Genomic DNA, 12,648 nt, shown 5'->3' with positions numbered 1-12,648 from the left:
ACCGCACATTCTTGCCTTTATCCTTCGGTTGAGAATGCCGCAGATTTGTTTGCCTCCCAAAAACTTGGAATTAAACTCTGCTTATATCTGACAGAGCTAAGAAAGCAAAGATCACGGGTTGACACTTGTCAGTTTATTTCTGGTCAAAGGCCGCCCGTGCTCTAATACGCACCCCCAATAAACATACTAAACACTGGCCCAATTGTCTTCAAAGCTTTCAAAGTTTAGAACGATGGTCAATTTTATTCCGTCTCTCTACAAAGAAAACTTCTTTTATAATGTTGATGTCGATATTGAAAAGAATTACGGCGATAGTAAATTTAGATTATGAAGTATTTTACCCATAATCCAGTATTGTTATTTCATATGTGTAGGAAAAGTGTACACTTTTATAAAAGTTCAAGTTTATTGTCATCTGGCAACTGCAGGAAGCAAAGTTCCTCCGGACCACAGTGCACTCTCAAGATATGTATCATTCAGAGCAAAATATTACCATAAATATGTTAATAAAAATAATGATATTTAGTCGAATTAAATTCACATTCTGGCAGGCTCTTGGAAAAATACGCTTAAACACATATATACTACTTCCCTTAAAAACGAGTCGATTGAGCTGTTGTTTGTAAAGACCCAGATCGAACGGAGGTTGTTTGAATAGGTTCACCTACCCGTTCAGACCGTTTCGCTGTGCAGTGGATGTTGCCTCTTGAATTCTGCAAATGTACAGCCCAGGTTATCTGGGGACCACTTAAATAAACACTTTTTTTTCGTTTCACCCACCCCCTCCCTTTTCAAAATAAACTGAAGAGAGTTTATTGCTTTCTTTCTTCCCACCCCTCCTCGCGTTCCCGGCCAGCGGAGTGGTGATGGTGGGAAAGGGGTGGGAATGGAGGGTAGAGAGCTGCCAATGGTGGCATAACTCTAGTTGACAAGCACTTGGGATCCGCGCGTCAACGCTCAAGTAGGGATGTATTTAAAAACAAGCCACGCGTGGAAAAGCAAGGTGTGTGCGTGTCTTCCCCAAACGGTTCGCCCCATTAAAATATCGGTGTCAAAGATAATCGGAGATATTTTAAAAGTAAAGATAACAGAGATCTTTTCAACGTTAAAAAGATCATCAGAGATTTATTTAAAATAAAGATAATCGGAGATATTTTAAAAATAAAAAAAATGGGAGATCTTTGTTGTGATCTTTTTAACGTTAAAATTCGGGGATTTTTTGAAGTAAAAACGTACAAATAATGATAGGGAAAAACGTTTTAAAAAGAAAGTTTGACAAGGGAATTGTGATATCGTATCTATTTTCTTCACATTCGTTTTAAAACGAGTGCAAACGGTGCAGGCTTGGCCGTTGTGCCTACGTGGTTTCAATGTTATTTTAACATTTCGTGTGCAAGAGAGGGAGAGGCAGTTGCTACTAAATTTGCATATTTAATCCCAGGATTGCAGTGAAGTATATTTCTTTTCCATCCGGGAATCAGTTTGGAGTTATTCTCAGGATTCTGTTTAGAATCTCTTCTCTCCAACATTAGAAGAGGTACCTTGTCAATTCATCTGAGCTCCACATTCTATATAAACACGATGCTAATTGTCTTGAATAACGCCCTTAATTGAATGTATAATTACAATGCGTGATCAAAGCCTCCCCCCAATTGTTACCTTCCGCAGATTTTGATGTGATAGCGGGACAAAAGTTTGTAATGTACCATCATTTGTCACGCTCAAGAAGTAAATCAAAATGTTTTTTAAACACAGCTCAGATGCAATGCTAGAAAGCATTTTTTGTATTAAAATTTGTTTGAATTCGGAATTTACAGTCATTTTGTATGCAGAGCGACGAAGACAACAAAAAAAATATCGGGTGCCTTCGCAAGTTATTTGGAACATCTCTCGTAAGTATTAGAATCAGAGTCAGGGGCATGTGACATGAAATTTGTTAAATCAGCAGCAGCAGTTCAATGCAATGCATAATCTAGCAGAGAGAAAAAAATAAATAAAATAAAAACATAATAATAAATGAACAAGTAAATCAATTACTATATTGAATAAATTATTTAAAATGTGCAAAAGCAGAAATAATGTATATTAAAAAAAGTGAGGTAGTGTCCAAAGCTTCAATGTCTATTTAGGAATCGGATGGCAGCGGGGAAGAAGCTGTTCCTGAATCGCTGAGTGTGTGTCTTCAGGCTTCTGTATCTCCCACTTGATGGTAACAGTGATAAAAGGACATGCCCTGGGTGCTGGAGATCCTTAATAACAGACACTGCCTTTCTGAGACACGGCTCCCTGAAGATGTCCCTAAAGGTTACGGATCAGTCTAAACTGCAAGGGACGCAGAGTCAGTTAACACTTTTAACACCAGCTCAAAACCTATTTATTTAATCTTACTAAGATCTTTTTGTCTTTTATTTTCATGTTTATTTTTTTTAATTTTATTTTCATCTTTCCACTTCATCCTACTGTAAAGCAGCTTGAACTACATCGTCTGTATGAAAAGTGCTCTACAAGTAAATTATTATTTTTATAAGAGATCCCAGCGCATGCGGACCTTAAAAAGTCGGGTCGCAACGACGAACGCATTAGTTGTTTTACACTTAATGGAAAATATTTTAATATATTTTCTGGATTGGGGAGCATGCCTTATGAGAATAGATTGAGTGAACTTGGCCTTTTCTCCTTGGAGCGACGGAGGATGAGAGGTGACCTGACAGAGGTGTACAAGATGATGAGAGGCATTGATCGTGTGGATAGTCAGAGGCTTTTTCCCAGGGCTGAAATGCCTAACACGAGCGGCACAGTTTTAAGGTGCTTGGAAGTAGGTTCAGGGGCGCAGAGAGTGGTGAGTGTGTGGAATGGGCTGCCGACGACTGCGGTGGAGGCGGATACGATAGGGTCTTTTAAGAGACTCCTGGACAGGTACATGGAGCTTAGAAACATAGAGGGCTATGGGCAACCCTAGGTAAGGACATGTTCGGCACAGCATTGTGGGCCGAAGGGCCTGTATTGTGCTGTAGGTTTTTTTCTATGTTTCTATATTTCTTATTATAATTTACGTATATTTTAAGTATTGCACTGCACTGCTGCCATTTCACCACATCTGTCAGTGATAGTGAACCTGATTCTGATTTTATTTCTGAAATATCAGTCAGGGTTAATACAACAATAAATAAACAAATAAATAAAATTACTGGTCGCTTTCCTTCGCAAACAAAAACTCTGTAAACAATAAGCAAAATCTAAAAAGAATTTTAAAGACGCCTCCGAATTTAATTGCTTGTTAGAACAGCGGGCCCGTTTCTCGTCTCGTCATTTAAAAACTTAGATTGTTCTCTCTCTCATTGCACCATCCCTTGCTGAGAACATTTTTTTCTCTGTGTATTTTATTTGTATTTATACATTGTGCGTACGTATGAAGCAGGTAATTATAGAGCTAAATATTTATAGTCTTAATAACGTTACAGTATCATAAATTGTTTTAGAATAACATTATATAATTTGAAAGTGCCGTTATGCTTCATTTGACATCCCATGTGAGTGCCAGAATAGCCGTTTTTATTTAATCGGAATATCATCCACGGCGAATTTGATCTCAATGGATCTTGACACCAACCTACTGTACCCTCTACTGTCTTGTTTATTATTTATTATTATTTATTGTAGTGTCTGCACTGTTTTGTGCACTTTATGCAGTCCTGGATAGGTCTGTAGTCTCGTGTAGTTTTTGTGTTTTTTCTTACGTAGTTCAGTGTAGTTTTTGTATTGTTTCATGTAGCACCATGGTCCTGGAAAACGTTGTCTCATTTCTACTATGTTCTGTAACTGCAGTTATGGTTGAAATGACAATAAGAAGTGACGACTTGACTTGACTTGAAACAACCCTAAACACATGTTGATTTCTACGTCTCAATCGCTCCTCTACACAGACCTGCTGATTAAAAACACGATGGAAGCCATTTCAGAGAAACTTACATTTGGCACAGTCTCAAAGAAAAGATTAGTTAATCCTTTTGATATAACTTGAAAGAATAGATCAGAAAACTGCGTTAGATGGTTTTCAAATGGTCTTTGCTGAAGTTAAAAGTCTTGCTGACGCTCATCAACTTCAATACCTTCTCTTTCATCTACAACTACATTTGTTTGTAAAAATACTTACCCATCTTTGGTACAGTATTGAATGCACTGAAAGTCCCGTGATAATTTTAAAGACTTAGTATTGACTGAGTTTAAAGTTCAAAGTTTGAAGTAAATGTATTATCAAAGTAGATATATGTCACCATATACTGTACAGACCTGAGGGATGTTTCCCTGTGGGCGCTCACAGTAAATACAAGCAAACACAATAGAATCAATGAAAACCCTGTACACAACAAAAACAGACAAACAACCAGCCTGTGAAAGGCAACAAACTGAACAAATACAAAAGAAACCAAAAATAATAAATAAATAAACAAACAAACAAACAAGCAAGCAAGCCATAAATATCAAGAAGAGTCCTTAAAAGTGAGTCCATAGATTGTGGGAACAGTCCAGTGAAGGGCGAGTGAAGTTGAGTGAAATTATTCTCTCTGATTCAAGAGCCTGATGGTTGAGGAGTAATAACTGCTGCTGAACCTGGTGGGGTGAGTCCTGAGGCTCCTGTACCTTCTCCCTGAATGCAGCAGCGTTGCCTGGAATGTGGGGGTCCCTGATGGTTTGGTTACAAAACTGATGTTTAAGGTTGTAATTTAAATCCGGCAAACACTGCAGATGGCTGATAGGAGAGAAAGGGAGAAAATCTATATAGGGTGAAATTTATCACTTCATGTCAGAGTCACCTTACGTAGAGACACTCCTGTGCCTAGCATCACTTTATGGACACACAATCAATGAATGTATATAAACTATCTAATGTACTTATATTTATTGTGTTTTTCTATTATTGTATTCTTTATCTTAATTTTTTTTTGCTGTTGCATCGGATCTGGAGTAGCAATTATTTCATTCTCCTTTACATTTATGTACTGGAAATGATGTTAAACAAACTTGAAGAATTACATTTTTATTTAAATAAATGATAAGTGATATTTTTCATTTTGAAAGACAAAACTATGATTATACTAGTAATGGATTAACCCTTGATATCATAGCAAAGCCATTCCACCCACCAGTGAAATGTGCTCATAGTTATCATTCTCAGCTATAAGGCACCATGGTAGTGTAATGGTTAGTCCGCCACTATTACAACTCAGGGTGTTTTAGAGTTCAGAGTTCAATTCCAGCGCCGTCTGTAAGGAGCTTGTATGTTCTCTCTGTGACCACATGGGTTTCCTCCGGGTGTTTCAGTTTCCTCCCACAGTCCAAAGACGTACCAGTTAGTAGGTTGATGAGTCATTGTAAATTGTCCTGTGATTAGACTCGGGTTAAGCAGATGGTTTGCTGAGCCTGTTCTACGCTGTATCCAAAAACAAATATATAAAATTAAAACTTTTATACTTAAAAAATTAAACTCAACTTATACTCAAAAATGAAAAAGCAATGTGAAAACTGTCTTAATTTTAATACTAACTTCAGATTAGTATTCATGGTAAATTGTTATTGTAATGTGAGATTATTGTATGTGTAGAAATATTATTCCTTCAGATGTGATGCTTATACAGTCAGTTATAATGCTGTGTTTGTTACATTCACTGAAATGTGAAAAGTAGAATTTGACATGTTTAATGTGATAATGGTGTTCAGTATAAAGGGCAACATACTGTAGCTCCTTCGTACATATCGTATTGTTAATTCAATATCAGTGTTCACTGGAATGTGCTGTCCAATCTTCTTTGCACACATTGAAAAATGTAATTGTAGTATTTACTGCACAAACTGTAAAACATAATTTACCAACTGCTTCATTCTGCACACTATCAGTATCTTGTGAATTCTGGAATGTTTAATGCTCCTGCCTTTTGCATATATTGTGGATCAGTACTTACTGGCCCAAGGGAAATGTTTTATGTGGCGTGAGTGAAAGCAGCAAAGTGAAAGGCTTATTGGATGAGGAACGTTTGATGGCTCGCCGGAATTTAGAAGAATGAGGAGGATCTCATTGAAACCTGTTGAATGTTGAAGGGCCTTGATAGAAGAGACATAGAGAGGATGTTTCTTATGGTGGGGGAGTTCACAACCAGAGAACCCAGACTCTGGAGCAGAATCTGTGGTTGTGACAGGGCCATCTAGATGATTTATTGTCACTGCCAATGGTCCCAGATTCCAGGTCTGAATTTGAAATGATCAGTTCCAATGATAGAATTTAATTTCTTGTCTCTGGACCAATAGTTCAAATCTGTAAGTACTTGTCTAGTAACTTGAACCATATTCTGTTGTGTCACTAAATACCATTTATGGTGTGGCAAAGTCACACCATCCAGGACATACACTCTTCTCATTGCTAATATCAGGGAGGAGGTACAGAGACCTGAAGACCCACACTCAACATTTTAGGACCAGCATTTTTCCCTTTGCCATCATGTTTCTGAATGGACCATGAACACTACCTCACTATTTTGCAAACAAGAGAAAATCTGCAGATGCTGGAAATCTGAGCAACACACACAAAATGCTGGAGGAACTCAGCAGGCCAGGCAGCATCTATGGGAAAAAGTACAGTCAACATTTCAGGCCAAAACAGGACTCTGCCCAGCATGTGATCCGGCCGAAGGGTTTCAGGCTGAAATGTCAACTGTGCTTTTTCCATAGCTGCTACCTGGCCTGCTGAGTTCCTCCAGCATTTTGTGTGTGTTGATCAGTATTTTTCTCTTCTTTTACACTGTTTGTCTATATTTTATATTTCTTATTGTAACTTACAGTAATATTTTATGTATTGCACTGTACTGCTGCAAAATAAATTTCATGACATACTATATGTCAGTGATAATAAACTTGACAAAAATAATAATAATGTGGCATTTATTATGCCTAATATTTTATTTATTTATTTAAAGATAGGGGGTGGAACAGGCCTTTCTGGCCCGGTGAGCCACACCACCGAGCAACCCACTGATTTAACCCGAGCCTAAAGGCAGGACAATTTACAACGACCAATTAACTTACTAACTGGTTTGCCTTTGGACTGTGGGAGGCAACCACAGCACCCGGAGGAAACCCATGCAGTCATGGGGAGAATGTACAAACTCCTTACAGACAGCACTGGAAATGAACTCCGAACTCTGATGCCCCGTGCTGTTAACTGCTACACTACCGTGGTGTCCCAAATATAATTCAGAATTGATTGCACTCAATGTAATGTGTAATTGACCTATACTACCAGAGTCCAGAACTCACTTTTAATGACCCTTCATCTCATGTTTTCAACATTGATCTATTTATTTATTTGTCTAGGGACATTGAGGAGCAGATAGGGAGACAGATCCCGGAAAGGTGTAATAATAACAGGGTTGTCGTGGTGGGAGATTTTAATTTCCCAAATATTGATTGGCATATCCCTAGAGCAAGGGATTTAGATGGGGTGGAGTTTCCTGACACAATATGTAGATAAGCCTATAAAAGGACGCTGTACTTGATCTGATATTGGGAAATGAATCTGGTCAGGTGTCAGGTCGCTCAGTGGGAGAGCATTTTGGAGACAGTGATCACAATTCTATCTCTTTACCATAGCATTGGAGAGGGATTGGAACAGACAAGTTAGGAAAGTGTTTAATTGCAGTAAGGGGAAATATGAAGCTATCGGGCAGGAATTTGGAAGTATAAACTGGGAACAGATATTCTCTGGGAAATATACGGCAGAAATGTGGCAAATGTTCAGGGGATATTTGTGTGAGTGAATGGGCCAGTGAAGGAGTGGAGCTTTGAGGCTTTGACTCGAGAGATTCTGGCAGTTTTGGCAGTTGGTCTGTGCAATCAAGTCAATCAAGATTTGAATAGATCAGCAGAAAGCCATTGATTTGAATAGCTCAGACTTAGCAGAAAGCAGCTGATTGGACAATCGAGGTCAGGTGACCAAGCATTTTGAAAAGTTCGAATGGATAAATAGAGGGGTAGCTCAAGCGGAGTGGCCTGTAGAAAGCAGCCAGTGAGTTGAGTGGGCCAGTGAAGGAGTGGAGCTTTGAGGCTTTGACGAGAAGAGGCGGAGGCCAAGCTTGCTCGCAATTAGTCTTTACAATGCCTCCTGAGACGGTGATGTGCCTCTCATGTGAGATGTGGCAGTCTTGGGGGAATGCCCCTCTCCCACAGAGTCACATCTGCCAGAAGTGCAAACGTTTGGGCGATCTGGAAGACCATGTAAGGAATCTGGAGCAGCAGCTGGATGACCTTCGACCCATAAGGGAGAATGAGGCAGTCATAGATGAGAGCTACAGGGAGGTAGTCACACCTAGGCTGTCAGAAGCAGGTCGTTGGGTGACAGTCAGAGGGGGCAAAGCAAAGGTGAGCAGACAGGTAGTGCAGAGCACTCCGGTGGCCATTCCCCTGAATAATAAGTTTACCGTCCTGGATACTGTTGGCGGGAACGACCGACCAGGTGTGAGCCACGGTGGCAGGGCCTCCGGCACTGAGTCTGACCCTGTGGTGCAGAAGGGTGGGCTGGAGAAGAGGAGAGCTGTCGTCATTGGAGACTCAATAGTCAGGGCAGCAGACAGGGGATTTTGTGGACGTGAGAAGGACACCCGCATGGTTTGTTGCCTCCAGGGTGCCAGGGTCCGGGATGTCTCTGACCGGGTGCACGACATCCTGGTACGAGAGGGAAAGCAGCCAGAAGTCATGAAAAATGTTGGTACCAACAACCTAGGCAGAAAGCTGAAGAACAGGACCTCAAGGGTGGCGTTCTCAGGATTGCTGCCAGTGCTACATGACAGTGATGGTAAGAATTGGAGGAGATGGCAGTTGAATGCGTGGCTGAGGAGTTGGTGCAGGGAGCAGAGTTTTAGATTTTTGGATCATTGGGATCTCTTCTGGGGAAGGTGGGACCTGTACAGATTGGATGGGTTGCACCTGAACCCAAGGGGGAGCAATATCCTTGCAGGTAGGTTTGCTAGCATGGTCCAGGAGGGTTTAAAATAATTTGCAATGGGGATGGGACCCAGAGCGATAGAGCAGTGAAAGAAGTGCATGGAGTAAAGTCAGATCTTAGAGAGGCTTTGAAGAAAGAGAAGCAGAATAAACGGTGTAAAGGTAGTAAGGCAGAAGGGCTGAAGTGTTTGTACCTCAATGTAAGAAGCATCAGGAACAAAGATGATGAACTGAGAGCTTGGATACATACATGGAATTATGATGTAGTGGCCATTACAGAGACTTGGCTGGCACCAGGGCAGGAATGGATTCTCAACATTCCTGGATTTCAGTGCTTTAAAAGGGATAGAGAGGGGGGGAAAGGGGAGGAGGGGTGGCATTACTGGTCAGGGATACTATTATAGCTACAGAAAGGGTGGGTAATGTAGCAGGATCATCTTTTGAGTCAGTATGGGTGGAAGTCAGGAACAGGAAGGGAGCAGTTACTCTATTGGGGGGTATTCTATAGGCCCCCTGGTAGCAGCAGAGATACAGAGGAGCAGATTGGGAGACAGATTTTGGAAAGTTACAAAAATAACAGGGTTGTTATCATGGGTGACTTTAACTTCCCTAATATTGATTGGCACCTGATTAGTTCCAAGGGTTTAGATGGGGCAGAGTTTGTTAAGTGTGTCCAGGATGGATTCCTGCCACAGTATGTGGACAGGCCGACTAGGGGGAATGCCATACTAGATCTAGTACTAGGTAATGAACTGGGTCAGGTCACAGATCTCTCAGTGGGTGAGCATCTGGGGGACAGTGACCACTGCTCCCTGGCCTTTAGCATTATCATGGAAAAAGATAGAATCAGAGAGGACAGAAAAATTTTTAATTGGGGAAGGGCATATTATGAGGCTATAAGGCTAGAACTTGTGGGTGTGAATTGGGATGATGTTTTTGCAGGGAAATGTACTATGGACATGTGGTCGATATTTCCAGATCTCTTGTAGGATGTTAGGGATAAATTTGTCCCAGTGAGGGAGATAAAGAATGGTAGGGTGAAGGAACCATGGGTGACAAGTGAGGTGGAAAATCTAGTGAGGTGGAAGAAGGCAGTATACATGAGGTTTAGGAAGCAAGGATCAGATGGGTCTATTGAGGAATACAGGGAAGCAAGAAAAGAGCTTAAGAAGGGGCTGAGAAGAGCAAGAAGGGGGCATGAAAAGGCCTTGGTGAATAGGGTAAAGGAAAACCCCAAGGCACTCTTCAATTATGTGAAGAACAAAAGGATGACAGGAGTGAAGGTAGGACCGATTAGAGATAAAGGTGGGAAGATGTACCTGGAGGCTGTGGAAGTGGGCGAGGTCCTCAATGAATACTTCTCTTCAGTATTCACCAATGAGAGGGAACCTGATGATGGTGAGGACAATGTGAGTGAGGGTGATGTTCTGGAGCATGTTAATACTAAGGGAGAGGAGGTTTTGGAGTTGTTAAAATACATTAGGACGGATAAGTTCCCAAGGCTTGACAGAATATTCCCCAGGCTGCTCCATGAGGTGAGGGAAGAGATTGCTGAGCCTCTGGCTAGGATCTTTATGTCCTCGTTGTCCATGGGAATGGTATTGGAGGATTGGAGGGACGCAAATGTTGTCCCCTTGTTCAAAAAAGGTAGTAGGGATAGTCCAGGTAATTATAGACCAGTGAGCCTTACGTCTGTGGTGGGAAAGCTGTTGGAAAAGATTCTTAGAGATAGGATCTATGGGCATTTAGAGAATGACCAGGGACAGTCAGCATGGCTTTGTGAAGGGCAGATCGTGTCTAACAAGCCTGATAGAGTTCTTTAAGGAGGTGACCAGGCATATAGATGAGGGTAGTGCAGTGGATGTGATCTATATGGATTTTAGTAAGGCATTTAACAAGGTTCCACACGGTAGGCTTATTCAGAAAGTCAGAAGGCATGGGCTCCAGGGAAATTTGGCCAGGTGGATTCAGAATTGGCTTGCCTGCAGAAGGCAGAGGGTCGCGGTGGAGGGAGTACATTCAGATTGGAGGATTGTGACTAGTGGTGTCCCACAAGGATCTGTTCTGGGACCTCTACTTTTCGTGATTTTCATTAATGACCTGGATGTGGGGGTAGAAGTGTGGGTTGGCAAGTTTGCAGATGACACAAAGGTTGGTGGTGTTGTAGATAGTGTAGAGGATTGTCGAAGATTGCAGAGGGGCATTGATAGGATGCAGAAGTGGGCTGAGAAGTGGCAGATGGAGTTCAACCCGGAGAAGTGTGAGGTGGTACACTTTAGAAGGACAACGTCCAAGGCAGAGTACAAAGTAAATGGCAGGATACTTGGTAGTGTGGAGGAGCAGAGGGACCTGGGGTACATGTCCACAGATCCCTGAAAGTTGCCTCACAGGTAGATAGGGTAGTTAAGAAAGCTTATGGGATGTTAGCTTTCATAAGTCGAGGGATAGAGTTTAAGAGTCGCGATGCAGTGATGCAGCTCTATAAAATTCTGGTTAGGCCACACTTGGAGAACTGTGTCCAGTTCTGGTCACCTCACTATAGGAAGGATGTGGAAGCATTGGAAAGAGGACTGAGATTTACCAGGATGCTGCCTGGTTTAGAGTGTATGCATTATGATCAGAGATTAAGGGAGCTAGGGCTTTACTCTTTGGAGAGGAGGAGGATGAGAAAAGACATGATCGTGGTGTACAAGATAATAAGAGGAGTAGATAGAGTGGATAGCCAGCGCCTCTTCCCCAGGGCACCACTGCTCAATACAAGAGGACATGGTTTTAAGGTAAGGGGTGGGAAGTTCAAGGGGGATATTAGAGGAAGGGTTTTTACTCAGAGAGTGGTTGGTGCATGGAATGCACTGCCTGAGTCAGTGGTGGGCAGATACACTTGTGAAGTTTAAAAGACTACTAGTCAGGTGTATGGAGGAATTTAAGGTGGGGGGTCATATGGGATGCAGGGTTTTAGGGTTTGCACAACATTGTGGGCTGAAGGGCCTGTAATGTGTTGAACTATTCTATGTTCTATGTTCTATGTTCTGCATAGATATATTCCAATGAGACAGGGAAAGGATGGTAGGGTATAGGAACTGTGGTGTACAAAGGCTGTTGAAAATTTAGTCAAGAAGAAAAGAAAGACTTATGAAAGGTTCAAAACACTAGGTGATGATGGAGATCTAGAAGATTATAAGGCTAGCAGGAAGGAGCTTAAGAATTAAATTAGGAGAGCCAGAAGGGGCCATGAGAAGGCCTTGGCGAGCAGGATTAAAGAAAACCCCAAGGCATTCTACAAGTATGTGATGAGCAAGAGGATAAGATGTGAGAGAATAGGACAAATCACGTGTGACAGTGGAAAAGTGTGTATGGAACCCGAGGAGATCACACAGGGACTTAATGAATACTTTGCTTCAGTACTGTCTTCATGACGGAAAAGGATCTTGGCGATTGTGGGGATGACTTGCAGCGGACTGAAAAGCGTGAGCATATAGACATTAAGAAAGAGGATGTGTTGGAGCTTCTGGAAAGCATCAAGTTGGATAAGTCGCCAGGAGCAGACAAGATGTACCCCAGGCTACTGTGGGAGGCGTGGGAGGAGATTGCTGACCCTCTGGTGATGATCTTTGCATCATCAATGGGGATGGGAGAAGTTCCGGAGGATTGGAGGGT

The 12,648-nt window shown here is 41.7% G+C and overlaps 1 protein-coding gene across 1 annotated transcript in view; it reads right to left on the bottom strand.

The window, feature by feature from the left end:
* The window catches only part of asip1 (agouti signaling protein 1), a gene marked incomplete at its 5' end in the record, with an annotated part of 67,809 nt that extends 67,094 nt beyond the window's left edge, over positions 1-715 (bottom strand). Inside the window, one exon of the mRNA XM_072244213.1 lies at positions 669-715. Within this exon, the coding sequence (XP_072100314.1) occupies positions 669-715 (47 nt within the window). The remainder of the gene's footprint in view (positions 1-668) is intronic.
* Positions 716-12,648: the final 11,933 nt, after the last annotated feature.

The sequence above is a fragment of the Mobula birostris genome, chromosome 2, assembly GCF_030028105.1.
Source record: "Mobula birostris isolate sMobBir1 chromosome 2, sMobBir1.hap1, whole genome shotgun sequence".
Taxonomy (NCBI): domain Eukaryota; kingdom Metazoa; phylum Chordata; class Chondrichthyes; order Myliobatiformes; family Myliobatidae; genus Mobula; species Mobula birostris.
Note: the sequence above shows the minus strand (reverse complement) of the source record. Positions and strands in the feature narration are given on the sequence as shown.